The sequence below is a fragment of the Chiroxiphia lanceolata genome, chromosome 11 (assembly GCF_009829145.1).
Source record: "Chiroxiphia lanceolata isolate bChiLan1 chromosome 11, bChiLan1.pri, whole genome shotgun sequence".
Classification (NCBI taxonomy): domain Eukaryota; kingdom Metazoa; phylum Chordata; class Aves; order Passeriformes; family Pipridae; genus Chiroxiphia; species Chiroxiphia lanceolata.
The window spans coordinates 7,590,501-7,612,061 of NC_045647.1; the positions used below are offsets into that span (position 1 = coordinate 7,590,501).

At 48.7% G+C, this 21,561-nt stretch overlaps 1 protein-coding gene across 1 annotated transcript in view; it reads left to right on the forward strand.

Moving 5' to 3' along the window:
- Positions 1-6,419: 6,419 nt before the first annotated feature.
- CADPS (calcium dependent secretion activator) overlaps positions 6,420-21,561 on the forward strand; it is a 211,082-nt gene continuing 195,940 nt past the window's right edge. Inside the window, 1 exon segment of the mRNA XM_032699168.1 lies at positions 6,420-6,867. Within this exon segment, the coding sequence (XP_032555059.1) occupies positions 6,484-6,867 (384 nt within the window). The 5' untranslated portion in view covers positions 6,420-6,483.

Below are 21,561 nucleotides of genomic sequence, written 5' to 3' on the forward strand. Positions count from 1 at the left end.
ATTTACCTTTATGGCAAGAAAGTAGCTCCCATGAAGTCCCACCTATTGTCCTTCACAACTACGTCCTTTTCATTCCATTAGCCAAACTTCTGACAGCATCCACATACAGAGTTCAAAAAGTGAACCCAAAAAGTGAATAAAATGTCAAGTTTGATATATTTAAAAAGAAAAGCTGCATCTCTCTTTAAGCCAGTTGACAGTAAACACCCACAATATAAACCCAGCAGCACAGCTAAATGCATGGAACTGATACAGTAAGGTAGCTGCTTCACACCCATTTGAGATGGACACCAGTGCCTGATGCACGCTGCTATACTGCATTTACTCCTTGTACGCTTGGATAGTTACAAGGGTTATGGCTGATTTTTTGGAAGAAATCCTGATCCTCCGTGTTTGTTACAATAAATAAAAGACTGTTCTGGTGTCACCTTGGGGGGTTCACACCTTGCGGTGCCCCTGTCGGGGCGTCCCGGGGCCGCTTTGGGGGGTGGGGGAAAACCCGGACTGGATTTCTGCTGGAGTACAGAATGGGGCAAAACCCGGACTGGATTTCTGCTGGAGTACAGAATGGGGCAAAACCCGGACTGGATTTCTGCTGGAGTACAGCATGGGAGAAAACCTGGACTGGATTTTTCTGGAGTACAGAATGGGAGAAAACTGGACTGGATTTTTCTGGAGTACGGAATGGGAGAAAACCCAGACTGGATTTTTCCAGAGTACGGAATGGGGAAAAACCCAGACTGGATTTTTCCAGAGTACGGAATGGGGGAAAACCCAGACTGCATTTTGGCTGGAGTACAGAATGGGGGAAAACCTGGACTGGATTTTAAAAAAAAAATTTTTAAAAAAATGAAGGATTGGACTCAATGATCTCAGAGGTCCTTTCCAACCCAGCTGATTCTATGATAAGAGAAATGCTGAGCTGCAGCAGTGGCACCCTGGCTCTTGCACCATCCACAGCCGCAGTGGCTCGGTGCCCCTCCCTTCCCCATCCCACGTTTCCCTGATGTCGAGGGGTTAAGTGAGGCCAGCAGTTCTGGCTGGCCCCTGCTTTGCTCCTGGCACAGCCCTGATGCAGCCAGGATCCCAATGTAAATATTAGCTGAGTGTGCATGAACAGGTGAAAGGAGCACCAGTTTAAGCCACTCCACTTGGGAGACACAGCAATCTACATAATGCTGTTACCAAGAAACAAGGATTGTTTTCTGTGCTATTTAGGAAACAGGGAAACAAATGGAGCCTAGGACACACCAGGTTTTCTATTCCCAATCTCTAAATGAGTGTTATTACCAAGTTGTAGTGTTTTCCAGTGTCACTCTACAGCCGGACTCTATTCATGGCTGAATCAAAGGACGTGTCACTCAAACCTGCCCACTCACACACTCCCGTTATCCAGTTCTTTAATCTGCCCTGCTGCAAGCTGCAAACTGTCTGGCCCCTCACAGCATGTGCTCAAGGACATGGCAGCAAGTCCTCAGGAGAAGGTACCATTTATTTGACACTACCTGTTGCACAGCCTACGCCAAGCTGGCCCTCAGCAGCTTCCCTGCTTCCTCTTTCAGTTGTTGCTGAAATTTCTCATCTGCATGAACTGTAATATATTTTTAAGTAGGCTCTTTGCCTCTTACTTTGCCTCTTTTTTCCCCTTCCATTGTCACCTGATGCTGCGCAAAATTGAGACTTGTATTGCAAATCTGCTTTTCCAAAACAAGAGGTACAGCTGAGCAAACACTTATTTCCCATTTTGATGGCACACTGCCAAAGGGCTGGGTTTGTGATAGGCAACAGCCAGAAGAACAAATGATCACAGATGCTGGACTCTTACACACACTAAGATCAGCAGACAGCAGTGTGATTTCTGGGTGACTGGCACCAGGTGACACCATGCCCATCTCTACATCACCTGAAATCAGGAGCTGCTCTTCGGTCAGTCTCAAATTGAGGGTCAATCCTAGCTGGGGTCTCTCCACACCCCTCCAGTGTTTTCTGCCACCTGTGCACATAGATTTTATAATTGCTTCCAGCTTTCATAAATATTCTATTTTAGGCCTTTAATCAGGACTTATAAAATAGAGGGAAGGTTTGGTTTTCATGCTAATGTGAGCCTCCCTGAAGGATATATTCAATTAAACTCTCCTAAATGGCTGCTTTAAGTGGAATTTACTTTCTGAGGGTTTCTTCCAAACCTTGGGTCCTACCTGCACAGACAGTGCCACAGCACCCTGTGCCACATACACAGGCACTCCCTCCCCAAAGCCAGGGCCTCTGCTTCAGCTCTGCTTTTCTTTACAGTCATTTCCACAAATCATTATCTACACTGATTTTCCCTGCCTAATGGGAATAAATGGAGAGGGATACAAATGCTACAGCAGTGATTTTTTCTAATATTGACAGGTTCTTCCCTCTGACACTGTGCAAAATGGAAACAAATTCGAAACATTTCACAAAATATTTTTACTATTCTTCAGCTGACTCTGCTTCCTATACCTGAGACCACCTGGTATCTCCTTTACGCAGCTGCAGTGGCTCCAGGCAGGAGAGGTGAGAAGTGTTTTGCCCTCTGCAGGGATGGGGGGGGTGTGTGTTTGCTGTTTCTTGTTTGTTGTGAACAGGAGCAGGCACAGAGGTGGAGTATTCCCATACGGTGTGTATTGCCTCTTATTGGAACCTGCAAGAGAGCTGGTGATGCAGGTACTTCGAATCTCATGTAGTAAATTATTCTTGAAAGTGTTCTAGGAGATGCAATTAATTTGCAATGCTGGGAACAAATATGTAGGGGCAGATTTTTAAAACCTCCCAGAGCCTGTTCCAAAGTGATAAGCTAGAAAGGACCGTGGATTTTGCAGCTATGTTGCATCTTGAAAACAAACTACCCAACATTAGGCATCCTTTTGACCAAAAGAGCCTTTGTTTTAATATCCTGAGCAAACAGCAACATACACCAATACAACATCAAAAATTACTTAGCTAATGCTCTTATTTGTCTACATTTACCCACTCATGATGGGTAATTACACAATTACCCACTGTGAAATATTACCACTGGAAGTTAGGCACACATAATTTTCATGATCGCTCCACTAGCGCTGCTTCCCTTCCTGCAGAATGCTGGACAGGCTGCTTTGCAAAAAGATGCAAACAACTGTAAGTGAGAGATGTCTTAGAGGGATCTGGATACATCTCTCGGGACAGAAATGGCATTTGTAAACAGAAAGCAAGAGGCCTGAGAACTTTTTACCTTATTCTTTCTTTTACTCAGCAAAAAGCATGAATGTTTCAACTGTACATTCAGATGTAACCACTGGGAACACACGGCTGTGTGAATTAAGGAAGGAAAGTGTTGATCACATTGAGGGCAATGTGTCCCTGCTTCTTTTGACCAGCAGAACTTCCAGATGAACCTTGACTAATCCTTGCCCGGATATTCAGTCAGGCCCTTTCAAACATAACCAAGTTCAAAGTTCTCCAGTGAGCCAAATCTCACCCACTAAAGGATAAATATAATTCTGAAAGCTCCTAAAGAAGAACATGTGGAGTTTTGGTGGTTGTATTTATTTCGCATCAATTAATTTAAGGAATCTTTTCTGACAATCTGTCAGAAAACTCAATCTGTCTCTATAGATAGATACACGATGTCTGTGATGTTCCTACCAGCAAAAGCTGCTTCTGTCATCCCCAGTAGCTTTCCTCTAGCAAATCCACTTCTGCAGAGTTATCTAAACAGCTCACAGCAATCACCACAGAAAGAAAACCTCTCATAGAAAATGGTCCAGTTTTCCTCTGATCATCTTAGAAAGTTTTGTTGCTGCATTGTCTGGGAGAGGGAAGACAGAGAACTGCAGCTTCTGAACATCTGCCTCCTCAACTGTGAGGGAGAGCATCTGCAGCCTCACGTCACAGAAAGAATTTTTTCCATTTTTCAGTACAATAAATGGAATTTCTTTCTTGAAACCTCCAAAGACCTCTGTCTTCTCTGTTGTGTGATCACCTAAGGTAATATCATTCTAGATACTGACGTAATTGATTCACATTTTTTCTGCCTTCACAGTTGGCACAACCGGACTCAGGACAATGAGTTTTTCTGATGTATAAAATGAAAATGGCATCAATTAAAAAAAAATCCTGAAAAAAATAAGAGAACTTTGCTGAGGAAGAGACCTTTGAGATATCCCATCACCCCTGTGGTAGTCATCCTTGTATTAGCCATCTTAGGGGCCATGTCTCAGGCAAAATGGAACTAGCAGGTGCTGTACAACCTGTCCTCATAGCAAGGAACTGGCACAACAACTATACAACTTGGGTGAGGAGGGTTATTTCCCTCACAGCAATGGTATCATGGTGCTTCTATTTGTTGGTCTGGGGAGACACTAAATAAGGAGGCATGAAGTGAAACCATACTAAGTAAGGATGCAAGGGGCCAAAAACCCTTTTCCTAACCTCAGTTTGGACTAGCTTCTGTATCTCAGCACTCCACCCTGTGTCCTTTCTTTTCCCTGGCTCATGGGAAGATGCAGATGTACGAAAACACCCTGTGCTGCCAGCTGTCCTCACACCCTGCCCTGTAGCCAGCACTGCCACTTGCACAGCAAGCTGCCTGCCAGCACCAGCCCCATGTGCTCAGTTCACGTGGGGTGGTTTCCGCCGGCTTCCATCAGCCCCTGAGTTGGATTGACCACTCTGGCAGCAGCACTTGAGAAACTGGGCAATAAAGCACTTCCTCTGGAAGGGGTCTCAGAGGAAAGCAGTAGCTGGGCAGAGCAAGCTGTGGCTGTTCCAGCTTTAGACCCAAGTTTCCCCTGCGGTGCTAAGGGGTGCAAGGTTCCAAAGCCCAGCCTTGACGAGCAGGATTCCCTATGGAAAGCACATGGAAAACTTTATTTGCAGGAACTTGACAATTTTGCTCTTCCACACAGAGAGTTCAGCATCCTCAGAACTTCCCACATTGCTGGAAGGACACACCATGACATAGTGACGTGCAGAAGGGCACAGCTCTAGCAGGTAAGACTAATGGAATTGGAGAAAGCCGTTTTTCCCTCTCTACACAATTTTTTTAGCCACTTCTCGTGGCTTTTGGAAATGCAGGGCCCTGAAGTTTTTTCAGACTCATCTGCTACACTGAGCTTTTAATTAGAAGTATGAAAGGAGCTCAGAAAGCCCAGCTGATGTGAAAATGCTGGAACACATCATCTGAAGCAGCGCCCATCTCCTCTCCTGCAAGCTATTCTCACAGCCCCATTACCAGGAGTTGATGTTTACTTATCCTCCCCAAACATTTATTAACATGAATTAACAGGTGACAGGTATTTTGACATTTACAAAAGAAGCACTGCTAATTGAGTAGAAAAAAACCAAACCTTGAAAACACCCACCCACCACAAATACACATGTACCCACAAACGAAGCCTTATTCAGATCTGAAAATCACCAAAAACTAAACCATTGAGCACACACGACATCTTCACTGATTCATCCCTCAGGGTGGCTCCTGAAGTCCTCAGTTTGCTCCAGGTAATCTTCAAAGCAGAACACCACGATATCTTTACATGTGTAATAATTAGTGACTTGGTGAAATATTTATCAGCAGTATTGCTTTTTGATTAAGAGTTTCAGCTATGCTGAGGTGCAAGAAGAGCTGCTGAGAAAATGCTGAGAGTGTCAGGTCTGCAGGATATGTGTGGCTCAGGCAGCTGTGGGGACACAGCAATGTCTGTGTGGGGCTGTGGGGACACTGAGGGACAGCAGTGTCTGTACGGACATCGGCGACGCAGCAGTGTGGCTGTGGGGACACTAAGGGACAGTGGTGTCTGTGAGCACAGCAAAGGAACAACAATGTCTGTGCAGGGCTGTGGGGACACCACGGGCACAGCGGTGCCTGTGTGGGAACATTGAGAGCACAGCAGTGTCTGTGCGGGGCTGTGGAGACACTCAGGGACAGTGGTGTCTGTGGAGACATTGAGGACACTGTGGTGACTGTGGGGACATCGAGGACACAGCGGTGCCTATGTGGGGTTGCAGGGACATCATGAGTGTAGCAGTGCCTATGCGGGACTGTGCAGACACCACGGGCACAGCAGTATCTCTGCGGGGCTCTGGGGACACTGAGAGCACAGCAGTGTCTGTGCGGGGCTGTGGAGACACAGAGGGACATTGGTATCTGTGGGTACACCGAGGGACAGTGGTGTCAGTGGGGACACCGAGGGCACGGTGGTGCCCGTGCGGGGCCGCGGGGACACCGCGCTCACACCACGCCGGCGGCGCGGCCCCCACCGGGCATGCGCGGGGGCCGCCCGGCGCTCGCTCCCCTCGCCCCGCGCGTGCAGCACCGCGGTCAGCGCCCGCGCGCATGGGGCGGGGCGGCGCGGGGGCGCGCGCTGGCGCGGCGGCGCGCGCGGAGCCGGAGCCGGTCGCGGGCAGAGCCGCGGCGAGCGGAGCCAGCGCAGTCCAGAGCCCGCCCGGCCCCGGCCGAGCCCAGCCGCCGCCGCGATGCTGGACCCATCGTCCAGCGAGGAGGAGTCGGAGGAGCTGGTGGAGGAGGAGAGCGGCAAGGAGCCGCTGGCGCCCGCCGCGGCGCGGCTCTCGCCCAGCCGCCCCGGCGAGGGCCCGGGTGGCGGCGGCGGCGGCGGCGGTGCCGGCGGCGGTGGGAGCGCCGGGGGGCTGCAGCCCGGCGGGCGCGGCACCGGCGCGGCGCGGCCCGCCAGCCCCAGCCCCTCGGTGGCCAGCGAGAAGGAGAAGGACGAGCTGGAGCGGCTGCAGCGGGAGGAGGAGGAGAGGAAAAAGAAGCTGCAGCTCTACGTCTTCGTCATGCGCTGCATCGCCTACCCCTTCAACGCCAAGCAGCCCACCGATATGGCCCGCCGGCAGCAGAAGGTACCAGCCCTGCCCTGCCCTTCCCTGCCCGGCCCTGACCTCCCGGCCAGGCCCGGCCTCCCGTCCGCATCACCCACCCCTGGTTGCTCCCTGCCTGCCCCTGTCCTCCTACCCCCGCCACCCACCCACCTGCCTTCCCCTTGCTTGCATGCCCGCAGCTCACCTATTGCGCTGCCCGCTCCCCTAAATACCCCTGCCTGCATTCCCTGCCTGTCCTCCTGCTCCCCAGGCCTGCAGCCGCCCGGGCACCCCAAGGGCACTCCCGGCACAGGGCACCTTGGGCCCGCGTGTTAGGGTTTGCTGGCAGCAGCCCTGTCCCGGGGCTCAGGGGAGCCCCCTGACCCTTTGCCACCCTCCGTGCTACTCCCCGACGTGGCCTCCAGCACGGAGCCTGCACGTTGACATAGGACATTGCTCCTAGTTACGCAACGTTGGGATTTGGGAAGTTTGGGATGTTGGTCGTCTAAAGGTTGTTGAAAGGAGAGAGATGTGTTAGATTGCTGGAAAACACCAGGTGCATGTCATTGCCTCCTACAAAGGGACTCCCCAACTCCATGCTTACTGCAAAGTTTGCTTAACTGGGAGTGCCGGCACTGACTTGGGGAGTTGCCGAGTCTCATTTAAACTTCTTGCAAGTGTTTGTGTGCAGTGAGCTCCCTGACACCGGCCTCTCAGCAAAATGGGGCAGCAGAGGTTTGCCATGAAGTCTGTGCCACAATCCTGACTCTTCCTCCCCAAGTGCGTCATCGCGGCAGGGCCGTGTGCTGCTCCAGGCGGAGGCTGGGCAGGAACACTTCACCTGGGCTCCCCATCCCAAGGAGCTGCCTCAGAGCTTGTTTCTTCTCTAAGGCATAAACTCATGGGCCAGGACAGAAATTTAAGTTTCTCTGAGATGTGAACACGGGCGTCTTCCAGTCAAATGTAGCCAACTTTTTCCCTGTGGCAGCCAGAGCTGGGTCTGTGATGGGATGTAGCAATCTGGAACGGCTGGCTGATTTTTTTTTCACCATTTTCAGTTCAGTTTCTTAGACTGCAGTTTTAGCCTTGATACTGTTCTGTGTTCACAAATGACCTTTACAATTCAGGCAGACTCCTGGTTGTATTGATGCAAACGACATTCAGTTCTGCTACACCACAGGACTATTATTAGTCATTGCAACATACGGAGGTAGGAAAGTGTATCCGTACTGTCTCATGTAGTTTAAAGGCAATATAGGACAATCTGGTGTTGCTGGAAGGCTGAACGATCTTCTTTTGTTTGCTGAGCAAAGGGCATAGCTGAAATTATAGCTAGGTTTCAAGATGCTTTTATTTATTTATTTTTGCCTTTTCAGTATTGTGAATTTCCAGAGTTGTTTTGGCTTTTGTTTCCTGTGTAACTTCTTTGTGTTAGAGAAAGATTGTGAAATATAAGTAGTTGTTAGTTTTGCTGAAATAAAAACAAACAAACAATGCAGAAATAAAAACAAACAAACAAGCTCGGCAACTCACATGAAATTGAACCAAAATTGACAAGTAGTTTATCCAAAGGAGCAGGCAGCATCTTGTGGTCCAGAGAAGAGTGGCTGGGAAGAAGGACAGTTCATAGTCCCTGAAATCAAAAAAGTGCATTGCGAAGGGACAGAAAGAGGGGAGGAAAAGGGGGTGAATAAAGTGCAAGTGAAACAAAAAAATGAGGAGTAATGACAACTGGCAGCAGTACTCAAGGACACAGAGAAGTTATGCACGATTTCAGGAGGAAATAATCCATCCTCTGTGAAATGAAGAATGTAGGGAAATATGTCTGGCTTATTTATACAGATAGCTAAAATAGGTGTGTCTTGGGGGCTGACCGTCTCCCCTCAAACTTAGCAGTGAGATGGAACTGGGAAAGTTAAATTTAACGCGACAACACATGTCAAATTGAATTCACCCTTTTGAAGGTGAAATCATTCTGGTTTTTTGTCTTCTGTATATCCTAAAATTCAGTTGTCATGCTGGGAATAAATCCTTGCCCTTATGCCTTAGCCAAGGCTCCTACTGAAGTCAGTTAAAGGACTGCCAGAGCCCGCAGTTTGTTGCTGGACTTATGTCCTCTGTTTTCTGTACACATCCCTCTGGGAAAGACCATCCTTCCTTCTCTGGCTGCAGGGTGACCAGAGGGTAAAAGTATGGGATTCCTCTCTTGGCTACTGAACTTCAGCCTCAGTGTTTCGGCTGAGCTTTTAGTAATGATGGAAATACCGGGCACTCGAGACTCATCAGAGTCATGCAAATGCATTTTGCTCCTTAGGGAAAAAGTAGGAGAAAACTGGGTTTTGGTCCTGCTCTAATGGGAGCTGCTGTCTCAGTTTTTGCTCATCAGCAGAGGAGGGATAAACTACTTCCTTTTCCATTTGTCTCTCCGTTCTCACAGTCTGCTGTTTGCCAGGGAAGTGTTTCATCCTGGGAGAAATGGGGAGCAGAAGACCCCCAGTCCCCAGGCTGGTGTGCAGGACTGCGCTCCCTCCTTTCTTGATGGTGCTGGACGGAGAGGCTGTGGAGGGAGCTGCTGGATCCACATGTGGGCACTCTGGAGATGCGAGGGCCTGACCCTGCAGATCTGCCCACTGGAGTCGCTGCAGGACATCTAGGAAGCCCCACTGAGGCTCTGACAAGGCAAGGGGACCAGCCAGGCTTCACAGTGGGCTGCTCAGACCCCACACCTGTGTCAGGGAGGTGCCACACAGCCGCCTCAGAGGTGTTTGGGCAGATCTGTGTGGTGGTGAGGGCTGGTGACCTGTCCCCAGCCATGCTCAGCAGGTCCTGACCAGTGCTGGAAGGAGGAGGATGAGGTCTGGCTTCACCTGGCTCACAGCTCTTCCCTGTAGCACAGGAGATGCTGCCACCCCCAAGTACAGCTCAGGCAGGGGACTGTGGCCTTGCAGGCGAGGCAGTGAGGCTGTTGCCCTGCAGAGTGGTTTCCTGGCTGGCTTACCTGATAAGAGCTAGTCCATACCTGCAGGAGGACCCCAGCTGAGATGGGCTGTGTTGCAGGCAGCCCCTGCCCAGGCTCCCAGAGCCCAGGGCTGCTTCTGTAGCTTCATCTTCTTCTTTGCAATTTTCTCAGATAAGAAAGCAATTGATTTTATTGCGGTCACAGCACTGAAGTTCTTGCCTGGGCTGAGGATCCCTGCGGTGTCTCCCCTGAGGTGTGTAATCCTCCCTCCTTGATCCTGCAGCACTGCTGTCTCAGAACTGGCTGGTACCCGGAGCCCCAGGGAGCTGCATGTTACCGTGGTGCAAATGCACCGGCACCGCGGGTACTGGTTATGTGTCTGCACGCCTGTGTGCAGTGCTGGGGAGCTGGAAAATGCAGCCTGGTGTTCTGCAGCACTCAGAAACCACCTTGGAATAAGGGAAAAGTGTGTAGTTAAGGTAGTGTTGCAACAGAAAGGTTTGATAAATGATAATGTATGAGGGTGAAGCAAACAGTGGAAAAGTTTGAATGGATGGTGTAGCTGCGTATATACAGCACGTGGGCATGACAGTGGTGTTTGTTTAGACCAGCAACAAACTCAGTTTTGGATTTCCAGATAAATTTAAACAGATGCCACTCAGAGCTGGTATTTTTCCAATCTTGACACCCTAGAAATTTCAGCAACAGAGTAAAAATTGTTTTCTAGATCAGTGTGTTCAATTCTACACCTCTGCTTCAGGTTTATATTAATGTTTATGTGGTAAAGCTTCACTTGAGTAACTACACATCTGTGATGTGTACCTGTAAGTTCTTTTATTTACATCTCACTACCACTGTTTCCCAAGGGAAAAGAAAAAAGGCTTATTAGATAGCTTCCTGTGCTGTCTTACTTACTTAGGGTCCTTTTTTAAGCCACCGCTGAATTCCAGGCACATTTGACAGGCAGATAGTGGTCTGCAAGACACTTGTCCCTGAAAAGCTAGGTGAGAATAGGGAGATCCATTTTTATCTCCTAACCCAGGTGGGAGGAAGGTAGCAGTGTGTGGGCAGCCCTTACTAGACACTGGGGAATCTGAACAAGAGACCTACTGAATGTGGAAAAAAGCTCCCATAAGAGCTTACAATATTGGTGGACATGGAAGGCTCCGGCCTCACAATGCAGCTCAGGAAGAAAGTGGCTCTGCCAGCTCTGTTGCTCTCAGAACAAAGTGTTTTATTACCGCAGATGGCACTTAGCTTGGTAATTGCTTGCCCAGGATGTATTTAGTCTTTTCTCTAGCTCATGCTGACTTGTTGGAAGTAGAGTTGAGACAACCAGCCGTGCTCGGTGCCTCTTCCCACTTGATCCCAACTGTCTGAAGCCTTTGGGAGGAGAGCTCAGCCGGCAGCCTGGGGATGTCAGACAAGGCGTGTGTCTGTAGTGGTGCAGACCAAGCATCCTTGGATGTGGGTTGTACCTCTTGCTAAATACCTCCAAAGCACAGCAGCCAAAAGGCACAGCACAACCTAGGAATAGCGTAAATGGAGGGATCATCTCCAGATTATTGCCAGCCCCATGAAAACACTCGTTGGGAAAGGGGCAGCAGGAAGAACTTGTTAGGAGATAAAATGTGGAGAGCTCGTTAGGTTAGACATCACTGCAGTCATGGTTGCCATTGCCTGTTTTCCTCCCTCCTTGCAGAACAAGGGTGCAGGCAGGCGGGAGAGTAAATCAGTTCCCAGTGGGATAAATGTGGGACGAAAAAAGTTCCAGCTTAGTTGCAGATTACCAGAGCTAGTCCTGGGAGAAGTGGCTTGTGATTTGGGTCCCTGTGTAAGCCTGTGGGATGACGTCTGGTGCATTAGCAAAATTCTCAGTCAAATTCAGCGAAGTGCTTAAGCTTGTGCTTTGCTGAATGGTGATTGATTTAAACACAGTGCTTAATGCAGAACAGGTGTGAGGGGTCAGACTGTTAAATTGGTTACAATGCACCTTAAATTATCAGATTTCTGCCATTTCAGCATGCACACAGATGCTACGACAGTTAGGAACGTAGTAAAGCTGGTGCAGTCTTCCAAATAATCGCATACTTCTTCCCTGTCACAGGCTGGGTTGTTGGTTTCATGCCATATTTACACAAGATCTCTCTTAAAATCACCAACACATTGCTCTTCTGGGACAGACATTGACTCAGGTGGTGTTGGGATGTGTTTTAGCAGCTTTCTACTGGGGGAACTTGATTTTATGATCAGATTCTGCTCTGCTGGCCCGGAGAAATGCTTGGAGGTGTGGTTTTCTCAGCTCTGCAGGGGAGGAGAGGTAAAAACAGTGCTCTGCGTGTTTTCTCTCTGTTCCTCTATTGCTCTCTTTAAGGAGGAGATGCAGGTCTCAAGCGTGAGCTGGATCTCATGGACAGCTCTGTAGTTACAGCGAAGCTTGCAAGATAATTACTAGTGCTATGCCTATAAAAACCTGAAAGAGTAGTTAGGGGATGACTTTGCCACGTAGGTGGCTCAGTGTGGGCATCAAATGAGAGCTGTGTGTGTGACTGGGCTCTCAGCTGGGGCTGTCCTTGGGTCAGCTTTGTGCCAGCCCCAAAGTGAAGACAAGCCTGTTTTCAGAGCATCACTGTGGGGAGGAAGGTCTGGCACATCTGAGATGCTGTGCTCCTTAGCAGTGTGGAGTGCAGAATGTGATTATTGTGCTCGAATCGCCTGGATTCTGCAGAAAATGGTTATTTTCAGTCAAAACACTTATAATTTATTTTGCCAGTGCCTTATCTTAATTTAATTCTGGAGATATTAAATATTTGTCATACTTTGGCTATTTATATACTTGCAGCTTATTGGATTGTGAAGCAGGTAATTAAATAGGCTGTGAGCTTGGTCTTTGGCTGTTGTGAAACTTTGCAGTTCTTGATCCATAGCCTGACATTTCAGTTATTGTGGGTGGCACCTCTTGGGCCAGAGATATTGTGAACTTAGAGCGGAGAAGACTTATCTGATTGTGCAGCTCCAACCCCTGCTAAAGCCCGTTGTTTCCAAAAGGTATTATTTATGGCCTTGCTTTGCATAGTCTAGACGCTCTCCCCGAAGCACTTTGCCTTTTGCACAACTTGTAATTCCTTCTGCTGAGTGGTGAGTCACTTGTTCTCATTCACCTAAGTGGGAATTGGTCGGCAAGTCATTTCCCTATGCAATTTTTTGTTAGCTGGAGAAGTATTTACTTAGTCTGTAGTGTGGTTTAGCAGTAGGAGCCCAGCCATGCTCTGCTAGGAGCACTGTGTGCATACAAACCCCTCAGAGCTACTGCCAGTGCTTTAGTCCAGGGTGGTACAAAGTAAACATCCTCTTTCTATTTAATTATGTAAACTTTTGATCAGTATGTTAAGACCAGTCGATATAGTATGATCAGTAAAGCTGCTGCTTGGATGGTGTTGATGTGAATCCGCTAAAGACCTCAGCAGTGCCAGGGTTTCACCCACGGAGTGATCTCTAGGAATCACATATATTTTAGCATGTCTTTGAAAGTTAAGACTAATTAAAACAGTAGAGTTCCCTTAAAACAGCAGACAAGGGGACATTCCCTGGTGGTGAGCAGCTCCTCTCTGTTTGTCATCCAGGAGAACAGCTGGCTCCTCAGAGGAGGGGTTTGATAGGTGGCCCCTCAAAGGTTTTCTCTTTCTGGAAATAGAGCAGGGTGAGGTCCAAGGGAAGGTGGCACCTTGCTCCCCAGCTCTTTTGGAGCGTGGTGCAGCCATGGCAGAACAGGTGGAGTTGTCTCCTTACCTTTGGCTGCTGCTCACACAGGTGGTAGCACCAGCTCCCAGTGGGTCAGAATTGGGTTACCCTTCTCATAGGGTGATCCTTGTGGTTCAGCAGCAGGTCCAGCTGTGTCTTCATGAGGTGGGAGAGGGGAGATGTGAGAAATGGCAGGTTCCTGGGGAGTTCCCCTGTGTCATTACCTTGCAGGTACTAACAAAAGTACACAGAGCATCCTAACCTGGTGCCTGCTTAGGAAGGAGTTATTTGTGGGTACAGGATATTTGGGATATTTTGCCTCTGAATTGGGTGGGCTTCATTCTTAAAACCAGACATAAGAACAGTTGCTGAGTGTTGGATGTTAACCTTTCGAAACTGTTGTTTGAAAAGGTGCTTTTAGTGATAATATTTGGTATTGTTTGTCTGTGATTCAGGCTGATAAAGTCAGACGTTTTCTAGAATTTAAACACCTGAGTCAAAATGTCATGCAAATATTTATTCAGCTTGGGGGAAGCGATGCCATGTTTGTAGTTGTCATAGTTCAAAACTTGCCTGTCTACTTCACAGCAAGGCTGAGAGCTTGGACTTTTATTAGTGTCAGGTATATAGTGACCCTTGTCGGTGTCTCCCTGTACCCAAATGTTAATATTTGATGAAGAAATTAATGAAATCTAGATTTAATCATGGTTTTTCCTAGCCCAAAGAATGGGGTTTTTTTTGATGATGGTGCTGCAGTGTTTATCCTTGGGGACTGGAGATGCAATGTACAGATCTCAAAGGACCCCACTGACTTTGGTAGGACTTTGGGCTGATGCCACAATGAATTTGTACAAATACCCTGGCAAACAGGGCTGCCCACTGATGGTCCTGCAGTGGCCTTTTGTGATCTTGTGTGCTGAATTAGGGTGACATTCACACAAGGGAAGAGTGCTCTTTGACTTCCTAAAATTATGAGTCTTCAAGTCTGGCTTTGTCTGTAAACCTCCTGCAAACTCCCTCCTTGGGGTGGGATTTAGATCCACACTTGATTTAGTATGAGCACCACATATGAACTCAATCTGATCCTGCATGAGCATGGAGCAGAGTGACCCTGTCCCTGCAAATCCATCACTCACTGTGTTCAGACAGGGGAAGAATCTTGGGGGGAAAAAAATTCAATAAAGGTTTTGGCAGTGGAAAAGAAGTACTTGTTTTGGTGGTTGTTGTTGCCTAATGTACTTCTGCAGGAGAAAGGAGCCCTGTATCCAGAGCAGCTGCAGCACCGTGGTGTGTGCAGACACAGTTCAGTCCCTCGGAACAAGGCTAAAAGGGAGTGGTTTGGCTCCCAAGTGCCTGTCTGGTACAGGGGAGGAAGGTAGTAGGGAGGAAAGGCTGTTTTCCAGGCTCACACCATGAGGAAGTACTGATAGAAGAAGCTATTTAAGAAGTGTCTTGTTGAAACCATCTCACACGTTGACTTATGAAGAGCATCAGTGATGTCTGCACTAGCTTTTGAATTTGACCCCAAGCACCCTCTGAGCTGGAGAGCATGGCACAGGGAGTTTGCAGATTCTGTAAGTTTGTAGCAACCACGGGTGTCTGTTAGTTGCAAGGTGTGTTTGCAATCCATGAGGTGTGCGGGGCATGCTGACTCCTGCAGGATGTGATTGTCCCTTTCCTAGGGAATTTATTTTGTTGTCAGGCCAGATGATGCTACATTGGCATTGCCCTGAGGTACAGAAGCCTGTGTGGTGGAGTGCAGGATTTTACCATCTTAAGGACCCCAACATATAGCCACAGCCCACAGTGCTTCCCCACCTCCGTAGCACAGAGGAGCAGCCCCTTGCTTTCCTTGGAGCCCCTCAGAGAGGGGTGGCAATTTCCCTTTGTTGGCAGGGATGCAGGTGTGCGTGCACGAGGGTTGTTTTGGAGCCTGGGTGTCACAGCTGACATACAGACTCCAGATGGGACAGGAGGGTACAGGCTGCCTGGCTGGTGCCACCCCGGTGAGATAAAGAGACTTGGGTTTGATATTTGGCTGTCAGAGGGAAGATAAACTGATGCTTCTAAATACAGCACCATGCTCACAGGACTGAGATGAGGTGGGTGCCTTCTCGTTGAAGTAACACTGCATTTCCAGCTGGTGCTTTGCTTGGAAACAGACTCTTATCCCCAAGAAGAGATTTGGGGGACCCCTGTCCAGCCCATTGGCCAAGTAAACTTAAATACTGCAAAGACACTTTGGGAAGAGGTTTCTGAGCTCACTTGGGCCAGCCTTGACATGTGGCTGGTGCAGGTGGCTGTGAAAGGGAGAAGCTCCTCCAGGAGCAGCCAACCAGATGCAGCCTGTCTCCCCTCAGATGTCCCTGTTTGATGGGTGGGGGCTGGGAAGGAAGGGGCATTCAGGAGTTATACTGGGTGATTTGGTGAAGCCACGCAGAAGTTTCTGTTGGACTGCTGCTGATGCTGTCAGGGGCTGTAGCTTTTGCAAGGAGGGGGTTTCACTTTGCCAGGTGTGCTGTTGAGGTCAGCTGGTCCCACACCTCAGCAGCAGAGGATTTAGGCAGCTGGAACGTGATACGGGTATCGCACAAGCAGAACATCAAGTGAAGGCAGTTTTCCTCTAAGATGCCAAACACTCTTTCCTAATTCAGGAAGAGAACACAAATGCTTTGCATATTACACATGCCCAAGTTTGCTTTTCTTGCCTCCACCCCTAGAATTCTCTCCCTCCCAGCAAACTGCTCCCATTCTTCTTGCAACCAGAGATGACAGACTCATCACTGCCTCAGAAGGAAGCTAATGGGGTGACGCAGCAGGAGCCAGCTGCTTTGCTACCTGCATGGTGACAGTGCAAGGATGAAGGAAGGACACAGCCAGCCCTTCTTCAGCCATGGGTGACGCTGCGTGACCCGACAGCGGTGCCTGCTGCAAAAACCAGCTCTGTGCCTCCCACCCGTGGCTCTGCAGACCACCCTCTGCCAGCGAGACCTCCAGGCAGGAGCCATCTGCTGCTGTTATCTGGGGACGTGCAGCTGTCTGAGCTGCACGGGGTTGGGTTTTGGTGCATAGCCAAGAGCTAGTTGGAGTTAGGACTGCAGAGACTTTGTGTGTGCTCAGTCATTCGCGAGGGCAGAGCAGCTCTCGAGCGTGAATCGATGCCGATGCTCTGCGACGGGAAGGAACAGGGATTTGGGAAGGGCACCAGGCCTGTCTGAGGGAGTTTGAACTGGGAACTGGCAGCTTTGCTCCCTCCCTTCACCAGCTGTTTGGTGCTTCAGTCTGCAAACTTTCCTCCTCTGGAAAGGTATCTGTGAAGGAGCTGGGGCAGTGAGAAGGGATTGCTGACAGATTCCAGGTGTGGCTGTGTTTTCCTTTTCCATCTCCCACTTGCTCTGTGGCAGGTATGACCCACAGCCATGCAGGGATGGTGGAGAATAATACTTTCTTAGCCTCTAGCTATCTCAAGAGAGAACTGGTGTCCTCAAAAGACTCAAGTTGATCATGCAATGGTGGTTTACTTTGACCAAGGCTATGCCTACTTGTTGGTGGGCTCCTGGATTTCAGCAGTACCTTCTGCTCTTAAAGATGTTGGCCAATGCTGCAAAGACCCTTCCCCTGCCTTCAGCTGGGGTCTTGTGATGTTTTTCTGCTCCAAGGGCTATTTCTTCCCCAGAATCTCTCACAAAACATTCCCCCACAGCCGTGTGCCCAGCAGGAAGAGCAGCAGCTGGTGCACTTGTTCTAGCCTAACTGGTGAAGGGAGGGAAGGAAGGGCAGGGAATGGCATCAGAGAGCCTGTTCTTTAAACAGCGAGCTGGCTGCTTGCACCAGCTACCATGAGCCTGCACGGCTGAGACAGGGGCATCCCCTCAAGGGTTCCACCAGCCTGGGGAGGAGGTTACATGTCTGCAGAGCAGAGCGAGCACGTCTGAGGCACAGGTAGGGAACAGAAGGAGTATGCTGGTGGCATGATGGAGGATGGGAGAAGTGAGTTTGGCATTTGAATCCCACTTTTAAACCTTTGATTTTGCTTGTCGTTAAGTGCTGTTACAAGTGCATGTGCTTGTACAAGGGTCATGAGCTAAGCAGGATGTGATCTTCGTGGGTGTTGTTAGAAGGTTTCTCCATCAATAGTGGCAGCCACTGAAGTGCCCAGATTCCAGTGCCATATAAATGGCTGGCTGGTATAAAATGGATGTTTCTTCCTAAGGCTGTGTTGCATCTCTGCTGCTGAACTTTTATTTGGAGTTCCTCAAACTCCAGCCTCTAGAGCCTCTGTGACAAAGCTCCTGCTTGGTGCATATATCATGCAGCAGGGTGTGAGTGATAGAAATTCTTCCTGTAATTTCATCTCTCTGTAAACTCCCTTCTCTCAGCTTCTGTCACACACCAGAATATTCCTTTCTGTGCAGAAGTCACCCCAAAAGTGAATCAGATCCTGCTGAGCAGGACAGTCTTCCCACCACCTATTTATAGTGTGTGCAATTACCCTCCATGCATCTTGGAACTCTAATTGCCTTTTTATTGCTGTTTAGCAGTGTGTTAAAGGTTTTTGAATGCTCATGCCTTGTTTTCTCATTAGCTCTATTTATTCCTCCTTTGGCTCCCTTCCTCAACCTCATCAAATTTAGCATCTTCTTGCCTTCAGGGCCTTGGGCAGCTCTACTACTTCTGACTTCTCCCATGTCCTGTCTTGCATTGCTGCTCCAGATGCTTCGTGTTCCCCAGTCTTGCTCTGACGTGCTGTTGGGGCCCATCTCCTGGAAGGGGCTCTGTGCCTGCTGTGATGCCCTGCCAGTGATCCCTTTGCTGGGCAGGGTGGCTCAGAGAAGGTGCCTCGGTGTCTCTAAGGCAACTGCCTTGCATCAGGCAGGGCTGGTTAGCATTAGTGATGCTGCCCAGGCAATTAGGGGCAAGTACATGATTTCAAAATGGGAAGCAATGGTCAGGAGTCTGGGAAGCAGCTGGTAATAGGGACTGGGAGGTGGTAAGCCAGGTAGGAGGCAGCTGTTGTGTCTTGGGGTCCCCTGCATGGGTTTGTTTTGCCAGAGTGGCCCAGGAGCTGCTGTATCACCAGTGGTACCCACATGATATGGCCCCTCTGTAAAGCCACAGTCTGTTGGGCTGGGGGCATATACAACTGGTATCACTGGGATTGGTTTTTTTAGTGTTTTATGTGTATCCTGTACCTATTTTCACCTGATGGCTATGACAGCATGGGGTTGGACAGCACCTGGTACTCTGGGTGGGTCACTGGGAGCAAGCAATAGCCTGCATTTGCCTCATATAGTCTCTGAGTGCAAAGTCCTGTTCAATGTTATTTTCTTTATGTTTTCACCTTGTTGTGTGGCATTTCCATAGCTCAAATTAATTTAATTATCCCTCGAGGTGTTTGCTTGCTCACAGTTGTCCTAGACTTTACTGCCCTCCTCTTGTGTATTGAGGAGCCCACACAAATCTTAATCATCAGTAAATGTAATCACAGTGCTTGATGTTTGTTCTTCCAAGTCCATGCTGTATACAATGAATGAAACTGGTCTTAATACCCATCTGTGCCTCCCTTTCAGCACCTGTTATGTTCCAACATGCTTCCTTGCTGTGTATGGCCCCGCCATTCAGTCCTAACAGCATTTGTATTGACCAGAGAAATTAATGTTTTATGTAAAATTCTATCAAAAGCTTTCTCACCTTATAGGTAATTTATGGCCAGAGCTTGTCCTCAGCAACCTCACCACATCTGCTAAATGTGCTGTCTGCTCAGGAAGGGCTTGGGCACCAGGCTGAGTTCAGTAGCCTGTGATGTCTGCAGGTTGTGGGCTGAGGACAGGCGAGTGCTTTGCGCTGCCAGCCAGCATCCCTGCCTGCAGCCCATGTCTGCCTGTGACATGGTGGCACTTGTGACATGGGGCTGTGCAGTGCTGCTCTAGGCTGGCATCCTCACCAACCTCACTCTGCCTGACTGTGGGGGTTCATTAGTCAACAAGAAAATTACTGAAGTGAAACAGGGCCTGGAGCTCTCTGGTCTCAGAGGGAGTTTGCTGTTTCAGGTTCCTTGTGAAAGGTGAAAGCAGAGGCAGAGCCTGGCAGTTTGGGCACTGGCTGGAGGCTTGGGTCTGCACCAGGTTACAGGCTCCCTGTTTGCTCCTTCACAAGCTCTCACAATTATCCAGATCTTTCTCAAGCTGCCGTCAATAAGAGGGTGATGAAAGTATTTCTCCTTCCTCCATGGAGCACTGGAGGATGATGAGAGTTTCTGAGATGCTGAGTTAATTGCTTAGTGCAGGATGCAGGTCCCTGGGACTGCTGAGGCTGGACCTGGTGAGAGTGTCCGTGCTGTAGCTCAGACACACACAGGCACTGAGCGCCCAGGGGCTGTCCCTTCCGTGTCCTCCAAGCAGCTTCTACAGCTGCTCCCTCTTAAAATAAGACAGTTAATAGTCTTGCATAATTCATGCTTATGAGTTGTACACATTTGATGTTTAATGTACACACATGGGGCTTCTTATAGTTCTTACCAACTTCGTGCACAATAGCCATGCACCCTCTCCTCCTGTTTGCATTTGGGCAGGTGGACAGCAGGCTGCCTGGTGTTTCCATAGGCAGGGCAGTGCATGGCTTGTTGGCAGCTCGCTCCTCTGTCATCTCCTGAGCTTGTCATGGGTGCTGCCATCCTTCAGGACAGCACAGCAGGGAGAATTGCTCTGTAATGCAGAAGCAGGGCAGGAAAATCTCCATCCTTATTGCTCCACTTTTCTCTTTCCTTTGAATGCTCTCAAAACCCAACTGCTGTATGAAAGGAAGGCAGCCTGGAGCCCTGAGCCTGGCTTTGCATTGCTGGGAGTCTGCAAAGCAAGGCTCTGCTCCAGACGGGCTCTCTCAGGATGCATATGCATGTGCTCCATATGCATGTGCTCCATATGCATGTGCTCCATATGCATGTGCTCCATATGCATGTGCTCCATATGCATGTGCTCCATATGCATGTGCTCCATATGCATGTGCTCCATATGCATGTGCTCCATATGCATGTGCTCTGGCTGCCCTTGCTTAGGGCGCTCTTGGTGCAAACCGTGGCCTCCAGATATTTGTGCTGTGGTGATGCTTAAGGCTCGCAGGGACAATCAAAATGAGACTAACAGGAGATGGGCATTTAAACTAGTGTAACAGTTCAGCTGCCCCCTGTTAAAGCCCACGTGAGCAGGAATAGAGTAAGACCTCTGATTCTTTCCTATCAGCCAAAGGCATAAGATCTGATGGCCAGTCAGAAGCATATTCAGTGGCCAGCCAGAAGCATCTGGCTTGCTGTTTAGTTGCTGCAGGTCTTGGAGGGAGTTACAGATGCTCCAGTAGTGTGGCAAATCATCTCCATTTATCTTGTGCTGTTATGCCTTGATGATGTCAGGTGGTCTCTTTACATTGCATGTATATTCAGGCTAAGCAAATCACAGTAGTTTTCCTATTAAAATTTAATGATGAAAGATCACACTTATAAGTTATTTCTTTTCTTTTTTTCTCTAACCAGTTGTTTCATTTGCTGTATAACCCTCATGCTAATGGTAATAATCTTTCCTTGCTGTGACTCAGGAGAACAGATGTGCCTTTTGAATTCATTTTTTTTACCTAGACAGAATCTTTGTGGTTTGGGTTTTTTTACAGCTCTGATTACTTGCTTTGCAATGCTGTGACCTGTATTCAAGGTGAAACTTGTGATAAATACTTGCTTTGGGAGAGGAACAACTATGTTTTTGAGAAGATTAAGGCCTGTCAGGCAGCAAACCTCATTTCAATTAGACGTCAAAATGCAAATCCTCCAGACTTCAGAGTGTGTCAAGGTGAGAGTAGAAAGGACTTTAATCCATTCTGAGATTGAGTTGAAGTCCTCAAGCACTTTAATTGTTCTTGGTTAGTTATGCTGGCTAGGAATGCTGTGGGAGTAAGTCACAATTGTGTAAGGAAACCCTTCAATAATATTTTTTGTCAAAGGCTTGCTGGCTATGTGTAGCTCATAGGACTGTCATCCCTCAAATCATAGA